The 23,524-nt window shown below is 35.9% G+C and overlaps 2 protein-coding genes across 2 annotated transcripts in view; one reads left to right on the top strand and one right to left on the bottom strand.

Moving 5' to 3' along the window:
* LOC134676421 (vacuolar protein sorting-associated protein 4) overlaps positions 1-23,524 on the top strand; it is a 517,731-nt gene that overhangs the window by 353,666 nt on the left and 140,541 nt on the right. The window lies entirely within an intron of this gene.
* The window catches only part of LOC134676344 (suppressor of lurcher protein 1), a 265,018-nt gene that overhangs the window by 187,043 nt on the left and 54,451 nt on the right, over positions 1-23,524 (bottom strand). Inside the window, exon 3 of the mRNA XM_063534706.1 lies at positions 8,049-8,121. Within this exon, the coding sequence (XP_063390776.1) occupies positions 8,049-8,121 (73 nt within the window). The remainder of the gene's footprint in view (positions 1-8,048; positions 8,122-23,524) is intronic.

Raw genomic sequence — 23,524 nt, 5'->3', positions numbered from 1 at the left:
ATTACTTCCCATGAAATTTATTTATATTATTTAAGCCGTTAACTAGAAGTCAGTGAAAGTACCAGTACCTGACTCCTGCTTTGAAATTATTTATTTGTTTAAGAACCGTGCTTAGAAATAAGGCAAAAGCAATGTTTACGAACTTGAATTCCATTGAAGTTTTATCTCCGTGTAACAGTATCTACTATCAACGGCGTCTCAAAGATAAAGTGTGAAATGGACACTGTTTGCATAATTTATTTTGTTTACGAGAGGGGTAACAAATTTTGCATTCCTTTGTTTAAGTGCCCTGCGTCCCATAAAGCACACTTGATTTATTTGAAAATTATATTATACATTATTAGTCATAGTATACGTATTTTTAACTTCTAACTATATGCCTTAAAATTTTAAGCTCACAATGAAAAAATAAGTATAGCAGCAGACCTATCCGAACAGTTGTTTAAGCAGGTTACGTAGGTGTGGTGTGTGTATACATATAATAGCATCATAAACATCGAATGAAACGTCTAACTGCCGTATTCGAACTTCAAGATATTCACAAGAGACGACACGTACTAGATCCATTCTAGATACGTTATAGTTTAGATATCAACTAGTTCTCTTTTGCAGCGCAATTCGGGCAACCAATGTCACTTTTACGTTAGATAGAGTAAAATATCTATTAGACGTGAATTGGATCTCTAAGTCATATCCTGTGGAAATCGTTCAAGAGTATCTCCAGAATCGAGCAAATGTCAAATTTGACAGGTTAGATCTTAAACATATCGTTATCGTATCTTGATGATGTCTAAAAGATATCTAATGGATGTCTATTTCAAAATCCGAATCGGGCCCTAATTTTATCTAACGCAGTATTCATCTATTATTTTGGCACCACTCACAAGCTCGAGAATTAGATGAGACAACGTACTAAAACTTTCAAAGAAAAACACAAACTCGCGTACTTCTGCTGCCATAATCATTGTTACCAGCGACCATAAAAGACCCCTGTAAAAAGGACATGAAACGAGGATAGAATGAAAGCAAGGGATTATGTTTCGACTAGAAAAAGAGAGCAGTTACGTGGGAACATTCATATTTAATTTAACCCGGCGAAGCACTTCCCTTATTACCTGTAGGCTCCACTCATTGTTCTAGAGGATTCAAGCGTTTTTGGAGCGCCTTCAAGTTTTTGGAACAAAAGGGCTTTAAATCTACGTTTCACGTAATGATAATAGCACCGGTTTAAAATTAAATATTCTCCTCACTTCTGTATCATGAGTCTATAATACTTGTGTATTTAACAAAGTCTTTGTTTTAGCTACTGTTGAACGTGAGGTTAATATTCGTACGAATGCAAAGCGCGTATATTTTGCGTATAACGGACGATTCTGCTTTAACATTTTGTTAAGGTTTTCATCTAGTTTTGATATGACCTTGAGTAGTCTAGTTAGGTATCTCACACAAGATGTTCACCAATAGCGATCGAGGTGCCTTAATGACACGACTTTGATTGTACTTATTTGTATGCGCGAAATTATACCTATTAACATTTATTTTCTTAGATTTAATTGCTACTATTACTACTAAAAATAATACTAATTTGCAGTTACTTTAAAATTTAGTTAAAACACCCTATAAAAACATGTTTACTTTCTGTTCCGCAACCTAAAATGTTGTTTTGATTTAAAATAATGTTCGGGCGGATGGCACCGACCGTTTCGGACAAGCCAAATGCCGCTCGGCGTAGATTACGGCAAGCCCGACTTGACAACAAAACCCGAGTTCATTTATAATTTTGCGCGAACTCAATTACGCATTTGTATGCGTGGCTTTATAAATTTGTATTGTGTTTTGGAAATGTCAATTTGTTCAAATCTTGTTTGCATATCAGTCTGATGTATCAGGAATTTTAAATCTTGATTACATTTAATAATAATAATTACATTGCATGATGTATGAAAACATCGTAGAAAATTATAAGTGGTTCATTGTAATTTAAGTAAAAAAAATAGATTACCTAGACGTTATGTCAAGAACCTAATTTAAGACATAAAAATAATTGGTTTTAGATTAATAATTAAAATATGACTTTTCGTCAGTTAAATGTTTTGTAAAATTAACAATATTTTATGAAAAGCCAAACTTGCGAAATGGTTGGTTGTGTAATGATTTAACATCATTGTCTAAAAAATTTTAACCGACTTCAACAAAAAGGAGGAGGTTATCAATTCGACCGTATTTTTATGTATGTATCTTTTGTATGTAACTCTGTCATTGGTGTGCCAATTTGGAAAATTATTAGTCCCATAAATCCTACAAATTGCCAGACATATATTCATTATTATGCATTAGTCTATAGATAACTACAACGAACTTCATCGAAATCCGTGTGACAGAGCCGTCAGTCATTTGTTATAAATGATTGCGTCGGAATCACGTCAAAAATGCGAACACAGGAAAATTCCGAACTTGGCATCACCTGTCATATAGTGGATCATTAATCAATACCACTCACGCCTGTCCGAAGGCTTTATTCAGCTATCTAGACGAGGAGGATATTAATACAGTAATTGCTTAACACAACGAATATGTACTTAAATTAACCTTATTATGACGTGCCGTGCGTGTATTCTCCTCGCTGAAACGTACAAGTAGCTTGCAATATTTTTATTATTAAATATATTCCTTCTTTTACATCAAAGCCGAACAGATCTAGTACTGCTGATCGGAAATAATAGTTCTCTGAATAGCGAAAGATACGTGAAAGGTCATTTAATAGTTTTTATCCCGGAAGTCGTCCCTTCTGTACATGGAAATAATAATTCTACGCAGGCGGGCAGAAGTCACGGGCAGAAGCGAGTATAAAATAACTAAGCAGTTATATAGCCAATGACGTTTATTCTATAATAGGTACTTTTCTCTTTATTTATTTTTCTTCTTAAGTTAGGTTAATTATAATATGGATATAAAAGTAAAATATAAAAACACTTACAAACAATAAAAAAAAAATTATAAACACATTATAAAAAACCTAACCTAGGGTGCCGCCGGCAGCGGGGCAGGGCCCAAGCTGCCGGTGGTCAGGGCCGCAGAGTGAGGAATCGACGTACTATACGCGCCGTGTCCAAAATTACCGCCTTCTGCATCTGACCCTTGATCCAACCACCTAGCGAGAGTCTCTCTAGGTGTTGGTCGAGACTCTTCGCTATGAGACCGTTCGCTGACACGACTATAGGAACAATGATCGTCGAGTCAACATCCCACATGGCGGTTATCTCGTGAGCTAAGTCTAGGTACTTGCTGGACTTGTCCTTCTCGGCCTTCACGAGATTCTCATCATGGGGGATGGTGACGTCGACGAGCACAGCCCGGCGCTGCGATCGATCTATCAGCACGATGTCAGGCTTATTGGCTACAATAGTCCTGTCAGTGATGATAGATCGATCCCAATAGAGCGTGGCACGACCATTTTCGAGAACTGGCGCAGGTGAGTACTTGTAGTACGGCACTTCACGGTCCACAAGGGCGTATAGGAGGGCAAGTTGCTGGTGAATAATTCTGGCTACGAGATTATGTCTGTGCAAGTACTCGCCGTTAGCAAGATGAGAACAACCGGAGATAATATGCCTGAGTGACTCTCCGGGACGGCGGCATGCCCGACAAATGTCGACCGTACCGTCCTTCAGGATATATCTCCGGTAGTTATTCGTCATGATAACTTCGTCCGCAATTGCACAGGCAAAACCCTCGGTTTCTCCGAAGAGGTCCCCGAATCGTAGCCAGTTCACCGACGCGGGTAGGTCTACATCGGGTCCCATGAGGGCCTTGTAGAACCGCCCGTGTAGCTGCTTATCCTTCCATACCGCCTTGCGGTCCTCGGTGCTTAGTACTACAGGTTTGCGCCAGTTCTCGTTCGCCAAGGAGAGCGGCGTGAGGCCCCTGTCAGCTGCCACCACATCACGATGCATCCCACACTCGTTGTTGAGGAAATAATTCCTGAGATTGTACACCTCACGGTTGTGGAGATTTTTGGCGTTTAGAAAGCCGCGACCTCCACATTTCCGTGGGATGTACAATCTCATAACAGACGAGCGTGGGTGCAGCATACGGTGTGTGGTGAGCAGCTGTCGGACCCTCCGATCCAGGGCATCCAGCTCGGTCTGAGTCCACCTTAGTATGCCAAAGGAGTATGTGAGCAGAGGCATTACCCATGCGTTGAAGGCGCGCACTTTGTTGCCTCCTGACAAAAGACTGTTAAGTACTTTTGTGAGCCGACTAAAAAAGCGCTCCTTCACCGACCGTCTAATACCCTCTTCCTCAATACCCAATAGTACAGTCATTATAGATTTTGACCCGTGAATAATTAGTTCTTGGATTTTTTTTTCGTAGGTCCCTCGGGGGGGTCACTGGGAGTGTAAATTCAAAAAGTAGGCTTAATCAGGCTCCTGCGTATATTCAAAAAATGGTTTTTTTCCAAAAAAACGGTTTTTCTTCAATAACTCGGCCATTTTTGATTTTAAAGTAAAACCGTAAGGACAAAAACTGTAGGAAATTTGATTCTCTACAAGTTAGTCCAGTCATTATATCAAAAAAACCGACCCTTCCCGTGAATAATCAGTTCTTGGATTTTTTTTTGTACGTCCCTCGGGGGAATCACTGGGAGTGTAAATTCAAAAAGTAGACTGAATCAGGGTCCTGTGTATATTCCAAAAACGGTTTTTCTTGAATAACTCGGTCATTTTTGATTTTACAGTAAAACCACGGGTAGGGTCGGTTTTTTGGATATAATGACTGTACTACAACGACTGTGACATACCAAGGTATTTATAGGTTTCTGATTCAGAGATGGATCTGAAAGACATTGTCTCAGAAAGTTGTAAATTTGTTGAATTTACAACTTTCCCCCGCTGTACGTGCATAACCGCACATTTATCGACACCAAACTCCATGTTGATGGCATTACTGAAGACTTCGGTGGTTTTCAGTAGCTCCAGCAAGTCTTGGCTATTCGGTGCAAATAATTTGAGGTACTTTTCATTATTACAATACGTAATTTTTTGCAAACTGGTACAATTATATCCCATTCTGCGTAACCACGACACGTTGTCGTTATGCTTTACGCCGCCAGATTTACTATATACCTACCGTGAAAACTAATCAATAGTATGCTACAGGCTACTATGTAGTACTATATACCTGAACAATCATAGCTTATGATTGGTTATTAAATAATTTAAATAACAACCAGATTAACGACCAATATTAAACGAATATATCGACTAAATAGATACTCGTATTACCTACGTTTAACCTAACCATTGCCTGCAATATGGTAAGATTATTTCAGTCCAAATTGGAGTCACATTAAGCGAAGTACCGCACGCTTTTAGGTTAATGGTTATCATACGACAGCTGCAAGGAAGTTGGCTTGTTATTATCACCAAGTTGAGGGTGGTTCTTGTATAAGGATCATAATGAACCTTGATTTTATACGTATGAAATTAATGATATCGTATGTAGTTTTGATGCTATTGTTTTTATTTCTTGTTGGAAGGTTGGTCTTTGTTAAACCTTTTTTATTTATTTCCTTGTAGCAATTCAAGTAGATGTTACCATAATTGACAAACTTTATAGTATAAAATATTTCATTTTCCCTTTAATATTTGAACGTTCAGTGTTTTTTCCTTCAACTTAAAGGAGTACTTTTTATAAAAATAACGGCTAAAAATAAAATACAAGGTTTACGCTTATCTTTAATTTATTTACAGGTTTTATTTGCATAAAAGATTTTTTTTTCAAGACAAAAGCACGATTCAGTCTGAGAAACAGTAAACTCTTTATAATATTCAACAAATACTGGAGTCAGTTATGTAACGCTGCCATACATGACCCAAAATTTTTTTATTAAGCTATGAGCTTCATCACATCTGATATTTGAGTAATTCTAAGCATTTCTAGCCTAGGGTGGGGGGGAGGGTGGGGTACAAAGACGGCCGCCACCCGTCATCTTTAAAAAAAATCTATTCTGATCTTGGTGGATACTAGGGCAAGTTTGGTATCATTTTCGTATAAACCAACGACGTAGAATTCATTGCTGATATTTGTTTTTTTTCAGTTTCATAGTAATTTTACAAGAAAAACGTAAAAAGGTGAAAAATTTGGTTGGAGATTTTTGCTACCCGGAGCCGAAACTACAAATCATAGAAAGTTGAAATTTGCACACTAGATTACATTTATAAAGTGTACAAGAGATAAGAAGCGATTTTGAGAAATTCAACCCCTAAGGGGGTTAAAAAGGGGATGAAAGTTTGTATGGGGTTCAAGTTTTATTTTAAGCTAGGAATTTGAAACTTCGTAAAACGATATATTATTAAAATATTAGAAAACTAATTTCAGCGTTTTTGAAAATTCATCCCCTAAGGTGGTGAAAAAGGGTTTGAAAGTTTGTATGGATATCAAAAAAATTTTCGAACGTGGGACTTGAATCTTTGTATTTGGGGATATTATTAAAAGACAGGAAAAGTAATTTCAGCGTTTTGTAAAATTCATCCCCTAACAGGGTTAAAAAGGGGTTGAAAGTTTGAATCCATTACAAATCCGAGTAGACACACATTTCTTATTGCCTCCCAGGCTTGAAATGCTTAGAATTACTAAAGGAACATATGTGATGAAGCTCATAGCTTAATAAAAATTTTTTGGGTCAACTTTATAACTGCTTCCGCTAAAAGAGGCGGAATTACTTGACGGTTTATGAAGTGAACGCTTAAAGCCTCTCGCAGTGTTTTTGTTATTCTATTCTTGATCTGAATGACGATGCTGGTGGGTCTTAACAATAATCATATTATTGTACCGAGTACCTATTGTATGAGTACGTGTTTTATTATACTATTACGCACAGAACAATTACACGTGGCTTGTGATTTGACATTTCACGATTAAGTATTCTCGTAAGCATCGGAATGGAAAATGACATGAATGAAACAGTAGGTACCTACTTAATAATATCAAACTGTAAGAGTTTCGGATAGGGAATAAGTTCTAAAAGTCGATAAATTTTTTATATGTAGGTAAATACCCAAGACATTCTTAAATTATGTATCACTGAAAGAAATTCGGTAACTTTTTTGTGGGTTCCACATTTTTTAGCCTTTAAAATAAGATTTCAAATACTCTCAAATTTATAGGCATTTGTATGGATTCACAGTCAACATGAAACCCTCATAGTGTGGCCATGTTAGGTCTAGTTTTCCTCAAAAAGACCTTGAAACAAATGTCTCTTTATAACACGCACTTTTAACAGTTACTCATCACTAATACAAATATAATCAAACCATTATCCTTCAATACATTTCGACAGAAGACGAAACCAATCTACTGAGCACGCAATGGTTTGGAACCACTGGGCTATCACCGCGAAAATCGAAGTTCGCAAATTGCGGGCATTTTTCTCTGTCACTCTAATTACGCCTTCATTGGAGTAAAAGAGAAAGATCCCCGCAATTTGCGAATTTTGTTTTTCGCGGTAGCCCCTCTGGCCCGAGTAGATGGGTACTGTGGGCGCGATTATCTGGTGCACGGAAACAACCCTTCATACATAATTCAGCGTCGACCGCTCATCATACGCTTGTATCGGCCGGCGCCGCACCATATTGCCTATTTCTTACCTATTATGTAACGACTGGAGGTTTCAGATTACCCATTTATTTGGTTTCCTCGGTGGCGACAGTCCACTTTATGAGAAACGGCTTTTAATAATAGGACGATATATTATGTCCGACCCAAACAGCATACCTAACCCCACGCCGGAATGCGGTCAGATTAATAAACAAATTAAATTAGAGTTTTTCGCAAAAATACATATTTAAGCCATATTATTACCGATATTTTTACTCGATTGCGGTGAAAGCAAGCTTATGCACTTATGTGTACCTGTACAAACCCTGCACATTGAAGTAAAAGTGGGCCTCGGCCAAATATTTTTTTACCATTTTTAACTGTTTTGACACTTTTTTTTGTTAAAAATAAATCATATTATTTGGATAAGTAAACTAATTATAACTTACTTGGATTGACAGCATAACCCTCATCCACGACGTTCATCGATAGGTGAAGCAGCACCAGCAAAGATGCTGACAACTGAAACAATAAGAACAATAATGAAATATCAACACTGCCAACCTCATTGCATGAAGGAAGCTAAGTGTTTTCTATTATTATAGCTGAATTGTATTTCGTTATTTTTACATTTAAAGTACAATTAGTACCTTCACTGTAGAAAGTCAACCGTCATAACATGTTCTGATCAAAATAAACGAGATGTAAAATTTCGTATTGTATAAGTTCCGAAAAACTCATTAGTACGAGCTCCGGCTCAAACTCCGGTTTGATCCCGAGACCGTCGGATTGAAAGTCGAGCGCCTGACCGCGAAGCAATCAACACCTTATTTGGCAATTCTATCTAACATTTAATAGATACCTATTCATTTCCAACCTGGATAAATGTTTGCCTATTACACAAAACCTGCGTCTTAAATAAGATACATAAAAGTAACAATAAACATAAAAAGTACATTGAGAATAACTATAATAAATATCATTTCAGGCGACGCGGCAAAGTCTCCCTTTTGAACGCGATGATTACATCGGTACTGCTTTATGGTTGCGAAACAGGGAGAGTGAATAAGCCTGACGTACAAATTAAACATCTTCGTAAACAAATCCCTAGTATTTGCCGATAATCGATCAACGTTCAGATCGCAACACGGAGATGGATATAGATTAATCGAACCGTTCGCAAAGGAGCAGCGAATATTGTACTCTTGGCGACGGACCGTCGAAAGCAAGCCACGAACGGTTACCGCCAGGATGTTGCTGTGAAGAAATGGCGATGGCGTGGCGCAAGATTATGATAGCCCTCTGAATCTCTAGAGTTTCTTAGGATAGCAACAAAAGTAAGTTGGCTTTAAATTTTATTTTAAACTCACATACCTATAAATATAGGTATTGTAACAACCTATCAAAATATATGGCCACTTCTACCTCACATAAAATTTAATTAGGTACTACAACTACGACTAAATATAGTATGTAAAAGCACATATTGTGTGTTTAGAAAAGTCCGGGCTTTCATGTGCATGTAAAGGCTTGTATTTTTAAAATGTCACAGAAAGGTTTCAGGGAGCGGCTGCTAAATTGCATAAAATTCATTCTTCTTTGTATAGGTACGTTTTCCGTAGACAAATTGCAACTTGCATTTTCATATAAGTGCAGTGTCTAGTACCTACAAAATAAGTGTTCCGAGAACAAAGTTTTGTACGGAACACTAAAAAACCGGCCAAGTAGGTATGAGTTCAATTTGCACCCTATTGTTTCTTTTTTCTTCACATTTCTTTTTTCAATGTTTAATTTTTTTCATAAGACTAACTCATCGGGTTTTTATTATTTTTCGCTATGCAGTACTTAACTTTTGCCCACGCCTACACAAATAAATGCCCTTACCAGGATTTGAACCCGGGAGCGGTAGCAATAACAAGACAATGCTTGACTATGTATTTGTATGTATGTACGTTATTAAATTGAATGTAACTATGCTCAGCGACCCGATTTAGTATAGTCCAACAACATAGCGCCAACACAAACATACACAGCCATCCCAATTCACAACTATCAGCAATCTAAACAAACAGAACATATCTACCGTGATTATCCGTAGTCTCTATTTTGCCACAAGATTATTAGTGAGCGTTCACATTTTACCTACGTTTTTATCTTCAGTGTTCCTATACAGGTTATCATTGTTTATGTTCTGTATTAATAAAACAGGGTGTAGGTATGTATATGTATACCATTTAGATACCACAGACGCACCTATTATTTATATATATTTATTTTATTGTATGCATGTCTTGTTTTCTGTATGTATACAAATTTCTTTATTGTCAGATAGCAAACGTGGATCGTTTTCTTTTTTGGTAGTGTCCATTGATTTACAAAAGTCTCCAAAATAAATTTTAGTAAAATCTAATGTAATATGTTTGTATTAGTTATGGCGTTGAATAAATGTATTTTCTTTCTTTCTATTAGAATTAGGATGACGGATAATCGTGCACAATAGACACTTTGGAGCACAAAACAACGAAATCATGTGTTTGCACCCTTAGTCATGAGAACGGAGAATGCTAATATAACCATAAATAGTATAACGTATACGTTCTCATAAGGGTCGCAAACACATGGTTTCGTTGTTTTGTGCTTCAAAGTGTCTATTGTGCACGATTATCTTATAATTTTTATTCTAAATACCGGTGTAACAAAGTATTATTATATGAAAATGTAATGCACTAGCACTCGTTTAGGAAACGTTACGTTAAGGCATCTAAATCTTTTTTTTATGAAATAACAGCTATTTTTTACCCTAACCTAACCGTAGGATTCAATTCTAACAACGATAACAATCTCTTTGGCATGTGCACAAAAAAAATCGAGTTGTTCCTAATTCAACCACTAGGTGGTATTTGGCTTTGTAGCTTGAATAAAATAACTCCGCCTTTGAAGAACGTAATTGCACTTTAACACGCCCCTGCTTAAAATAGCTTTAAATGCTTTTATAAAACGTAAATCTTTTAGATTAGATTGTGTTTCTAATACATACCAGGTGTGATAAAATAAATGCCATCCATTTGTCAACTTAAACGTCGGTACTAAGCAGAAGAAATAACCGAATAGGTACCTAAATGTAATAACTTCAAAGAGTCAACTGGACCGGAACAATGCAACTTAAGGTACCAATATTTGGCAAGCTACAAGCAATACAAAAGTTTTCATCCGCATAATGGCCGACCAGACGGTACAACTTATTACTTGCATTTATCAAGCGCACGAATTCTCAACTATCATTAATTGTAGTTGCTAATGTCAAGGACGGTGTAGCCAAAATATTTGATCCTAAAGACCTTTGTTGACCATTCAACTAAGATAACACTTTGGCAATAGCCAGTGATACTATATATTTATTCCATATCGCGCCATTAATAACTTAATTTTAATATGTAATAGTAGGTACTCTCAGTGACATTAGTCCAGTGACACCACTGTAACTAGACGCACTAGCTGATCTAGTTAACATAAATAATGATTGACACAGCTGATCAATCGATCTATATTATTTTCATAAACTTTAAAACCTCAATTATTATATACAAATGTTAATTAAAATAAATACTTGTAAGTAACTATAATATATGCATTCAGTAAATTAATTTTAAATAACAGCAAAACATTCTCACGAGAAATTCGAAACAACAAACAAAAACTTAACTGAGTCAAGTTTGTAGTGGGCCATTAATCAGAAAAACTGATTCGCTGAATCCAAAGAGAATGGAATGTGTATAGAGAATTACTGTCGGTGAATTTTGTAGTCACGAAGATTATGCTGCCATCTGTTGACGCAGTATTGAAACTAAAGATGAAAATGTATAAAAATATCAATAAAACATATATATTTACATATAGACATAAATGATTTTTATTAATTTTGGAACGCCATGTGTTTTGATCCATGTTTTTTACATTGATGTGCATTAGAATTGTTGAATATCAAGAGAGTGGCGCCATCTGTTAGAGAGTGGCTTTGTCTTGATTTCCGAGGCAAGGGGTTTCTTTTGACTTTGCTTGTCTTATGGGATTCACATCTCTTTGCTAAAACTACTCAAGATTGGAACTCGAGTTTAAAGGAAATAAATAACAAAGTTTTTATTTTGAAGTGCGCCTAACGCGTCAAATGCGTCAAACGCGTTTCGTTAATGTCTTTTATGGTTATAAATACCCCCACGCCAAGCTGGGAACGTTTTTATTCTATTTTTGTCCGTCGGATTGTCACGATCTCTGGCTCGCCCGTAGACGTTAAAACAAAGGTGTTATTTTTACGGTTGAATGTTTGACATTACGTAGCTACTATGCTGCTTTTTGTCAGACTGTTCAATTGCTAGTTCAGTGTAAATACTTACGTGTGTTTTGGTGTTTTTGTGTTTTAGAGCCAGATTAGTGTCTGATTGCACGGTCAATCAACCGAAAACGCCTAACCTAGCGGTGATAAGCAGGCTTTTCCGGGAATCCAGTAGAGTGTTAGGTCCAGGTCGCGAGAGGGGCCTGGCGTCAACCTTTTTACCTACACAGGTGACGATTATACCTCTTACGTTATCTTCAAGGTCTGACAGAGGGATGTGAGGATCTCACGTGTGGATCATTAAGAGTAATCTTTACTCACTGAAATCTGTTGGTAATTGAAGAAGCGTGGTCTTGTTATATATATTTATATATTCACATTTTATATTTGGAATAGGGCGCCTTATTCGTCAGTACCCTTGGCTACGGCCTATACTGCGGAGGGAGGCAAATTACACAGACTCTAGGGTTTGCAATACCTCGGTTTTGTCGGCCGAACGTTTACAGCTTAAATTAGGGTCCCTCTCACACACTTCCCCCCCCCCCTGTAATACTAGAGGTTCGCTTCTAGTCTTACACATTAGAATAGGTGAAATTGGGGTAGAGTTAGGGTAGAGTCATTATTTGGGTGTTAGGGTTAATTATTATTTCTTTCTTTATTATTATTTATTCTTTCACATGTATTTTAGTTACATACAGTGTTAAAATCATTAGAGAGTTAATTGTTTTAAAATACAGAATAAATTAAAGTCTAGTTTTAGTAGCATATGGATGGGTTACTGAGGCTCGTATATTAAATATGATTTAAAGGTAATACATTTTTATATTTGGTGAGATAGGGGAACAAAGTTATTTGAGGACATACTAAATAATTTTGTTATAGGGAGCTAGGGACAGGCGAAGCAGTTCACTAGTGACAATTTGAGCTTTTCTATATTGGGTATCTAAGGGTTAAAAAGTCATGTTTATTAGACGATCGCTTCAGTATTCCATACATTTATAGTATATTCAGATAAGTTTCTTGGCGTTTCTTCTTGTCTGAAAATAGGTTCCGAAACGCAGATAAAAGTAAATATTACATAGTGTTTAGGAATACCTATTAAAAACAAAACAAAATAAAATAGGTATTATTTAGTTTAGAGACCCGACTTCATCCGAGGCGTGACAGTAGATAAAGTATGTTTGTACGTATTAATTTTTGCAACATTTACATATACATATTTTCCTTTAGCTAGCTAGATTAGCGAATGGATATAAAAGGAAAATATAATTACAAACAACAAGGGCTTACACTACTGTTCATGGTAACTGGTCACGGTAGGGCTCGGTAGAAGATAAATTCTAAAAAATATAATTTATTATTTAATTTTTTTCATATGATAGTGTTATAATATAGAAATACAGTAGAAATATTTACAATTACATAGGGTATTTTAGGGGTAGTATTTTAAATCCAAATCTAATCAGTCTGCACATAAAAGACGAAGGGTACTAAGGTTCACAACGTATTAATTTCACTAGACGATCACATGGCCAAATTTATTTATTTTTATTTATTTATAATTAATTCTGGATGAGTTTTATTAAAGTAGATTAGCTAATATTGGGTTAAGGTACACCACCTCTCTCTCTACTCTAAGCCCTTACACCGGTGACCGGTGTTGCCCTTGAGCTATCCTAGATGTCGCTTTTTGTGAAGGCGAGTCATCATCTGCCGGAAATAAAATTGAAACCTTTTTATCTTATAGGCAGGCGTCAGGTTTTTTCCCCCATAGCCGATCGCTTTTACCCAGTAGCCTAGCTCATTTTAGATTCCATCAACTCTCAATAATCCTTGCACCCTGACGGATGCTGCCTCTGAGTGTGTCAAATATGGCCAAAGGCAGCATCCGCTCGGAATACCTTAAATCTCATTAAAGTGTCAACACTCTACGGCCTCTCTAACGTCCGGAATACCATAACTCCTTGATGGTCTGATGAGTGAAGACTCATACTTGAACTAAATCTTCATTTTGAACAACGTATTTTAATAAATGGAGCGCAAAAATTTTAAACTCGACGCAAAATGTTGATCGCGCTGCTCACGTTTGGAAAAAGATTATTGAAAATCGCGTCAATGTAATTGAATTTCCTGTACTGGAAGGAAATCACGTTTTATTTTTTCACTGGGTAAACTGTTAACGTTATTTTTAACGATACAGTGTCATTTTGTTGTTTTACAAACGTTTTGCTCGATTGGAGATACTGATTGTGGCTGCAAATATGTACATACACCCGGTTAATACCGCATAAAATACGCGTGGAAAATATTTACTTACAGGGCTTAATCACCTATTAGAAATGCGAGTATATTATTTAGAAACTAAAACATAAAAGATTACTGATTCTGAAGTGAATAAACCATGTAGAAGGTACGATTAGGAAAACCTAATATCCTAACACTATTTAAAGTTATCTATTCAGACCTTATTGTGTTTTTCATACGGCTACCATTTATAAAACGTAAAATCAACATTGCAAGGTTATGTTATGTCAAAGTTATCTAAAACAAATCGCAATGAAATAAAATGTTGGTTGTCTTTAGATTCAAGGTGTCACCGCTCCATTCGTTGCAAATGCAAAGTATTGTTAGTGTTCAGATGTTCCTTCTAAGAGCTGTTCAATTTGTTTCTCGTCTAATGCAAGTCTGCATACAGAACGGTTTGAATGGAAGAATATTTTATCTTCGTTGATTTTAGTCGACAGAGTTTTAAACAAAGTTGTAGAACATGTGGCCAGAGTGCGCTTAAAATTCAGCACAGCTGTATGTTAAAATTTTAGTTTTATTTCAATTTCGTTGCTTAAATCTTTTTTTAAACATACTTTTAGGATATGTAACCCTTGTAAACACGAGGATGGAATATGTGATAACTGTTGTGTAATATGAAACCCGCTTTATTCCGGCTTTGTGAATACTCTTCGTCGAGAATGCGTGTAATTTTTTATCAAATTTTGACATTGACGCGAGGAATGTTTGTGATGCTGTTGGATGTGGGATTTGAGTACGAACATTTAGTAACATAGGTAACATTAAAACAACTTTTAGCCTCTACTTAAATATAAATAAAAAAACAGCCAAGTGAGAGTTAAACTCGTGCAAGGGTAAAATAGTACAACTGTCACACTTTGTTTTAATTGAAGAAACCACCAGCTCCATAAAATGGTGACGGTAATAATGTTCCTGTCATTTACAGTAGTTTCACTAATCAAAACTTGCATTCTAAGAAGCTTAATAAACGCTAAATGGATTTAATTAAACGCGAGTGCATCAAGTAAGCCTGATTAAAAAGGGCGAGAGTATCTCGAGCGGTGTCTTGCGATTAATCCGCGGACTTATGCCGGGACAAAGTTAAATGGAGGATTTAAATACGGAGGAGCTTTATTAAACTTTCCAGACCATTCTCAGATATCCTGTGGGTACGTAAGAAACTCTTTTTGTCTCTAATTGCTGCGGAGACCCGCGAAGTTTACTTAACAAGTACGGTACGTATTGTCCGGAATGTGTATTGTGTAGCTCTTCGAGGTCTTGTTATGTTTTTTTTTGACCGCTGCAATGATTTAAAAAATGTGTTCGTGACAAGTGAATATTGAGGCCTCTGTAAATATGTAAAAAGCCTAATGATAACGATGATAATGGGGATAAAATTAAATAATGTTATTTATTTGGCATTAACTTTTCTGTAAATTGTGGTATCTATGCTCGACTTATACCTGTCTATCTGGCCCGGACGACATAACCTTTTTTTTTAATATAAAAGGAAAACGAGCAGTTTAATCGCCTGATGGTAAGCAATTACCATCGCCCGTAGACACCCGCAACACCAAAGGGGTTGTAAGTGCGTTGCTAGCGTTTAAGATGGGAGTACGCTCTTTTCTTAATGGACTATACTAATCATTGCTATTTTATTTACTTAATTTTACAAGACTTTCCAAAAATAGCTCACACACAAACCGTAGACTAGGTACATCATCAAATCATTTTCTATACACACACACACAAACTTCATATATTTCTATTCCATATATTTTATCATCTATCCATCATCTATCCTAACCGTACAAAGGGGCTAGTTGTTCATTCCGTTCGAATATAATAAAATAATATTTTAATCATATGTGACATTTCCAACTACTTAAAGAAATTCTACTTAAAACTTGCGAAACCGACATATTTTTATTACTTATTCAATATCCAAGGTCTAGCACTATTGTTAAGGCTTGGACAACCTTGACATCGATTATTCACGACACTAGCAAAATCGATTGAACAGACTAGACCGTTTGTAAAAAACTGTATCAGCAGTAGGTACAATTATTATTAAGTTGCTTGATGTCATTTGTTGTCTTAGCTCTTACATAGCATTAACACATATAACCCCGAGCATAATAGTTAACAAGAAAAAACTAAAATAGGTACTCGTAAGCTACCTTCTTTCACAGTCGCTTAAAATACGGATTTCTAAAATAACAAACCTTCCATAGCTTTGCTGAGATGTAATATATATAGTAGTCAACCGTACGGTGAAAAATAGGAATGTCAGTGAATAAATTATCAGATTATCACCACCTCCAATTTGTATATAAGTATGTAGATTTGAAACATACATTCATACACACAATCGTTCTAAAAAATTAATCTTCACCGAAAAGTAACTTAATTTACGTCCTCTGGTTCCAAAGTCTTAACCATCAGTTTCCATAATTGAAAAGGTACCCAAGCAACTTAAAAAAAGTACTCCTTTTTTAACAACACGTAAATTTTAGCTTTCACTTCTTTAATTGTGAACTAGTCTAGACGTAAAATCTCTTGAAAATGAAGTTTGTAACGCAATTTGCAACAAAAATATAAAGTTTTTAACAAGGTATATAACGTTAGCATGAAAATTGTTTCCCGGAACAGGCTTTGTTTATGTTAAAATTGCATAGAAATCTTCGTTAGCGAAGTCGCTAGGTGTTATTATTCCATGAAACTTGTGAAATGTGTTTTTTTTTTTGTTTAAATTATTCCTTGGGAAAGTTGTTTCCAAAGAACTTGCTCTCCCTTTATGTTTTTAAGTTTGGATATTTTAAATTTGAATTTAATATTAATATGTCCGTAGTAGTTTCATGTACGTACGTCCCAAAATCTGCTTAAACTAGAATTTATTTAAGAGACTTAATCTTTAATTACAAAAAAAATTCGTTACCTGGCATAGTTACGCATAGATAGGACGTTATGGGATAAAACAAATCAGTTTCACTTACAATATTCCAATTTGGTTAGCAGTATAAGTTAAGTAGGTAGGGATTAATAAAATTCGTAGAATAGCTGTTGTCAAACGGTTTGCGAAAGAATTTATTGTACCTATTAACTACAGTACCTATACTGTTTTTAGACATTTTTTTAACTTTAAAATATGCTTAATATACCGGCGATATAATATGTAGGTAATTTACGTATATCGATACGTAAATAGAAGAAGGATAGCCTTCACCGCATGGTTCGCAAATTGCATTAACGGATAGTCAAGGATAATAACAGCAGTTTAATCCACAAAGCGCAATAATTTGAGCGCTTCAGAACAATGGTTGGCGCTGAGATTCGGGACAGAACACAACGGAGCCGAACGAACCCTTAAAATGAGCGCTCATTGCGCTGGTGTAGTATTACCCTAATCGCAATTGCTATTTGACGTGATAAGACAAAACATTGCAAATATTCTTTGCGATGCATGTTTATTGTATTTAGAGATGGGTTATTTGTCAGTAATAATGTAATAAATTTAAACATCAGTTATTTACAAATAGTACATTTTGATACACTTGTGCGTCGTTGGTCGTTGTTGCACACAAGGCGATATTGCACAATAAGGTAGCCGATCTTCCTCTAGGGTCTTCAGCGATTCGAATCCTGAGTTTTTTACTAATACTTCCACTCGATAGAAGAAAATCACGAACATTAGGTCTAAAATGCAATTTACAAAATTATAACAAATTTTGCACATAAACTAAACATAATGAACATTATTCTAGGAATGAACAAAATTATGCTTGAGGGATCAACTCACCGATTACTTTTTAACCGACTTCCATTTCATAGAAGGAGGAGGTTCTGTATTCGGTTGTGGCTATTTTTTTTTATTTTTTTTTCTATGTACGTTCACCGATTACTCCGACATCCGTAGTCCGATTTGAGTAATTCTTTTTTTGTTTGAAAGGAGCTACCTCCGAGTTGGTCCCATTTTAATTTGGTTCTGTTCTGATGATGGGATCCATGAGGAATTGACGGAACTCCTCAATTTTTAAAGGCACATGCATGGTGATTTGGGTGTTTTCTTAAGCAACTCGAGCATTTTCTCCCGAAAACCACCACTTTGATGAAGTAGACCTGATGATGATGATTGTTTTGATGATAATGATGATGATTTATTAAATGTAGTATGTTCAGCGATTACTCCGGCACCTGTGATCCGATTTGAGTAATTCTTTTTTTGTTTGAAAGGAGTTGCCTCCAAGGTGTTTCCGTATTATTTTTGGTTCTGGTCTGATGATGGAATCCATGAGGAATTGAGGGAACTCCTCAGTTTTTAAAGGCACGTGTAAAGTGATTTCGGTGTTTTCTAAAGTAACTCGAGCATTTGCTTCCGAACACCGCCAATTTGATGTAGTGCAAGTGTAGCCTTACCACGAGTTTGACATTGACATATTCGCTAAGTTAGCGACGCTAACGTCTTCGTAACTTACTTTTTATGCATCTCGCTCGCACTAATATGCCAGTACGAGCGAGATGCAAAGAAAGTAAGTTACACACACGCTAGCGAATAAATCAATGTCAAACTCTTGGTAAGCTGGTAAGGCTACTGATCGGGGGTTAGGGTTAAGAGTTAAGGGGTCGGGGTTTAAGGGGTCGGGTAATGGTGGTTGAAGGGGTGCTGGTTCAGGGCCGAGGGGTACATGGATCAGGGGTTGATACGCTATGAGGTTGAGTGATCGGGGGGGTTGAGGGATTGGGTCAGTGGCGGGGCGGAGGGTGGATTTAGTGTAGTGACAGGAATTATAATTTCCCAGACGGACTCGAGAAAATTCCAGATTACATATTTATTAAAGTAGATAGGTACACGAATTTAGTGTTAATCATGATGTTGTTTTTCATTCACGCGTCGCGCTATTAACATGCGTTAAAACTAAAAATGGAAAAATAAAAACTTTTTACAAAAAAAAGAAAACCGACTTCAAAAAGGATGAAATAAAATATTATCCTTTTTAAGTCTATGCGTTACAAACTGATATGTTTGAAGTCGGTGCCAAGCCAAGTAGTAAAGAATACCCGTCAAAAATAATCAGCTTTATGACTATAAATCTCATTAGAACTGTACCATTAGAACTATTATAAATGTGTAAGTAATTCTGTCTGCCTCTTTGTCGCCTTTTCATGGCTAAACAACTGAACCGCTTTAGGTGAAATTTGGCAAGAACGTAAATTCCTTGAATTGTTTTATATTTTGAAATGTAGTCTTCTGAATAAGGGACGGGAAATAACTTCAGTCCCAATCCCACGCTTGCGTGCCGACAAACATGGTACCTACGGACTGTGCCAAGAAGGTTTGATCGTGTGTTCTGAGGCGTGTTCTTAGGTACAGTCGTCGTCAAAGATATGTATTATACACTTTTGCACCTTACTCCTTTGTAATAAGACGAAAAGTGTAAACATATTTTTAACGTCGACTGTACCTACAGAAAGTACGTTCATTGTAAGGCAATCCAACGTACATCCTTATCGAATCGCACCAAAATCATGGTATGCTTCAAAAGTTGGCTTGGCACCGACTTCAAACATATCAGTTTGTAACGCATAGACTTAAAAAGGATAATATTTTATTTCATCCTTTTTGAAGTCGGTTTTCTTTTTTTTGTAAAAAGTTTTTATATTATGTATTATTAAAACACACAATAAATTATAGGTAACTCATAAACATGATATTCGCAGTCCCGATCCCTAAATAATATTAATTCCTTTTATTTTATAACTTTTAAGGATAATAATAAAGAATATTCCTATGATATAAGAAGGCAAAACTACTTACTCAATACGAACCCACCCCGTACAATCTCTCGGAATGGCCGCGCATCAGAAAGGTTGTTTATCTGAACAACTGTAGACGGCGCTATCTATTCGTTGGTCGCAAAAAATTGCCACCATTTGTAAAGTCCTGTTGACCTAAGGTTATCCACATGCTGAAATCAAAACTTTCTGGGTAGTCAGGAAAATATCTTGTGAAACTTAAGTTGGTTTGTTATGGTTTCGTCAAATGAGGCCCATCGATTACTTAAATATGTACACGTATCCGTTGTGGAGTCTATTATAGTATATTTATGACTATTTGAGTAAAGGAATTTTCTAAAATGGCACGGATAAAGCCTTACTAAACCAAACAAAATCTCAAATTTAAATTAACAAGGAACTAGGACGCACAGAGTTTATGAGAGCTAGCTTTATCGCGGAGCGACGTGAGCCTGAGTTACGCAACGAACAAACTGAGGGTAATGTGTTTTGACGTGATGTGGTATGAGATTTATAGGTCGACGAGGAAAACTCTAGTCAATTTAAAGTTCCCGTTGTTTGTATGGGATAGCCTCCTTCCATTTTGCAAAAAGTTGAGAGTTGAAATAGATTATAATGTCGTTAGGTACATTTTGTCCTCAATACGATCAATATTTAGGCATTTCCGAAGACTAAGGACAACGCGTTCTCACTAAAAACAGTTACCAGATATCCACAAAAACACTATATCTGCTATACATTTTAATTCGAAGATGTGGATTTAATCGGTTGTACCTACTTATTTAAGCGGTTATGTTCATAGGTTTTTTATTTTATTAGTGAAAAGCCCCCTATAAGCCAAAATGATACACTCACGTTAATGGAATCATTCTGATCTAACTTAAACTAAAATACAATTGGAATCAGTTTGTTCTTTTGAGATTGTACCTAGAATCCAAATTAACGTAAAGCTCGACACGTGCGTATTCCTCATATGTAGTTTACGCCGGAGATAATGGTGTAGACATGTGGCGTTCTTAGGTCACTAAATCTTCGTTAACCGAGGGACAACATATGGTGCACACGCCACCGCGTCGACAGTCCACAATACCATACAATATGTGACAGCATATACAGGGTGATTCAGGAGACGTGAGCAGGACTAACACTGCGCATTTCGTAAATTATCAGCAACTGTTTCGTATCAGTATTAGTGAGTTTAACGTTAATTTTATAGTCGTGTTGAAAAAAAAAAGTTATTAATTTATTTACGACATGCATGGTCACCCTATAATTAGAATACCAAACTACCGATATTCTGTGTCAAATTGAATGTCATCACTGTCATCACGGTCTGGTTACTTTTGAAAACTCGTATCTCACCTAGTTTGACAGTTCATTTTCTTCGTAATCAAAATGCTGTCATTACGGTAAAAGAGGTTTTATGTTTATTAATTAGGTTTTGTAGGGTGACCAAGACTGTAGAGAATTAAATTTGCCCTCACCAAAAAGTAAAAAAATAGGAAAAAGTGTGGTTGTTTCTCCTAAATACTACGGTGATCGATCAATTATCAGTTACTGAGTGTGTAGGATTAGTCCTGCTCACGTCTCATGAATCACCCTGTATACAGCAAAGATTACGTAGTAACCTTATAAATCTTATAATAGCAGTCTTATGCTTAGTCTTATGTCACTCAAAAACGGAATTTTTAATTATACAGCGCGCGTTCCTTCCTATGTAAATTTAAATTTATATTCTTATCGTTGGTATATCGTTGGTTACGGATAAAGATTAAAATACATTATCCAACAATATGGCTCAAACGTGTGATAAAGATTGGGTTTGAATGCATATAAAATGTATTGCAGGGAAGACCGTCATAGCCTTCGCCACAAAGGAAGAGCAATAAAATTATTCCTTCTCTGCTATACCGACCTTCTGTAAGTGGGGTATATGTACAAACGCAATAGTTAAACGCGACTAAAGAACTTGCAGTCTTCCCTCATAGGTGTTCTCCACTCTGATCTTACATTAAATTCTTTATTAATAGAATCATGAACTTATCGTAAGCACAAATCGACATTGGCATTGACAAAATACAGAGCCTTCCTACGCAAAAAAGGTTTCATTGTTAAACAGAAAGTTATCAACACAGAGGTGAAAATTATATTTATATAGAAGAGCTTTTGTCAGTTGTTTACCTTCCGTTGCCTTGTACTCAGGTACCTGCTTACAGGGCAGGAAACTCGCATGTCCCTTCCGCAAACATGAACATCAGCAAAGGGGCTAACTCCAAAACATCTTTTGCTTAAAGGTCCGTAATCAAAGTAAGTAGGCCACTTGTTCCAAACTTTTAGTCTAAAAGTATTGTAAGATGGATTTTACGAGTAGTTCCTTTGTCGTTTGAGTTTTTTTCTAGTTTTATAAAAAAAAAAAATAATAATAAAAAACCTGAATACGATTAAAAAATCAGATTGTAAGCTGCGAAATAGGTATTCATCCCGGTATAAAATGTTTTAAATGTACTTAGATTAAGATGAAAAAATGATGATGAGAAAATATTTGAAAGTATCAGATTAAATTGATTGCGTGGCAATATGAACCGCAGTCTGGGTTGATTCTTTCTTAAAGTGTTTATTTTACTTGCCCAAGTAATTCATAATAATATTTAATTCCGACTTTCTGGTACAGTCATCAACATCATCAATAGTAGTGGATGAAAACAGCGCTCGAAAAGTATCTGCTGTTTTCTTTGCCAATTAGAGTTCGCGTTATAAAGTATCTATCATAGTAAAATTTTCCTATATGCAGGCATTTCTATATTTTTTCTAAGCAATTAGAGAATGGCAAATACTTTTGACGCGTATTCTGACTTTATTTTTTATTTTATATTCTGTCAGTCCCATATTAGTTTAAAAAAATATTGTATCTTTATGAACAGTAAGTATTTTCAACGAAATAAACAAACCTCATGTTATGTAAACATTAAATAAGGACTGTATCGTTTATTATAAATACAGATAAAACCTGGTCTAACTGTTGACGTGTGTATTATTTTGTATTACTATGTTCTTAAGGTATAATCTGGGGGTATTTTTAAGACATATCTGATATAAGAATGTTTTACATTTATTTTATTTTAGGGACTTTATGATGATTTTAATACCTTCTAGCAAATGTAATTCGGACAAGCCTATCGAGCTTAATTTGAGACTATTTCACCGATTCCTTAGTACGATTTAAAGAAACAAAAGGTTAATATGCTGCCAAAATATGCCATCTAAGTGTCCTTTTCATGATTGCTCAATTGAACATCCACAGAATAAATGTGGTGTATTTTATCTTTACATGAAAACGACTTTTTATGCAACATTTTGGATTCCCGTCAATTTCTGACGCCAGGGAAATGACGGAAACACCTAAAAGAATCTACCGAAATCCAAAGCCTAACGGACATTCATGGCGTTGAACCATGGCTAGAACAGGTCGATAGAAACGCTCCATGATGGTTATATTGTATACCAAAGTCGGGGTTG

Source organism: Cydia fagiglandana, chromosome 2, assembly GCF_963556715.1.
Source record: "Cydia fagiglandana chromosome 2, ilCydFagi1.1, whole genome shotgun sequence".
In the NCBI taxonomy this organism is placed as follows: domain Eukaryota; kingdom Metazoa; phylum Arthropoda; class Insecta; order Lepidoptera; family Tortricidae; genus Cydia; species Cydia fagiglandana.
The sequence above is the reverse complement of the archived record's forward strand: the minus strand, read 5'-3'. Positions and strand labels throughout refer to the sequence as shown.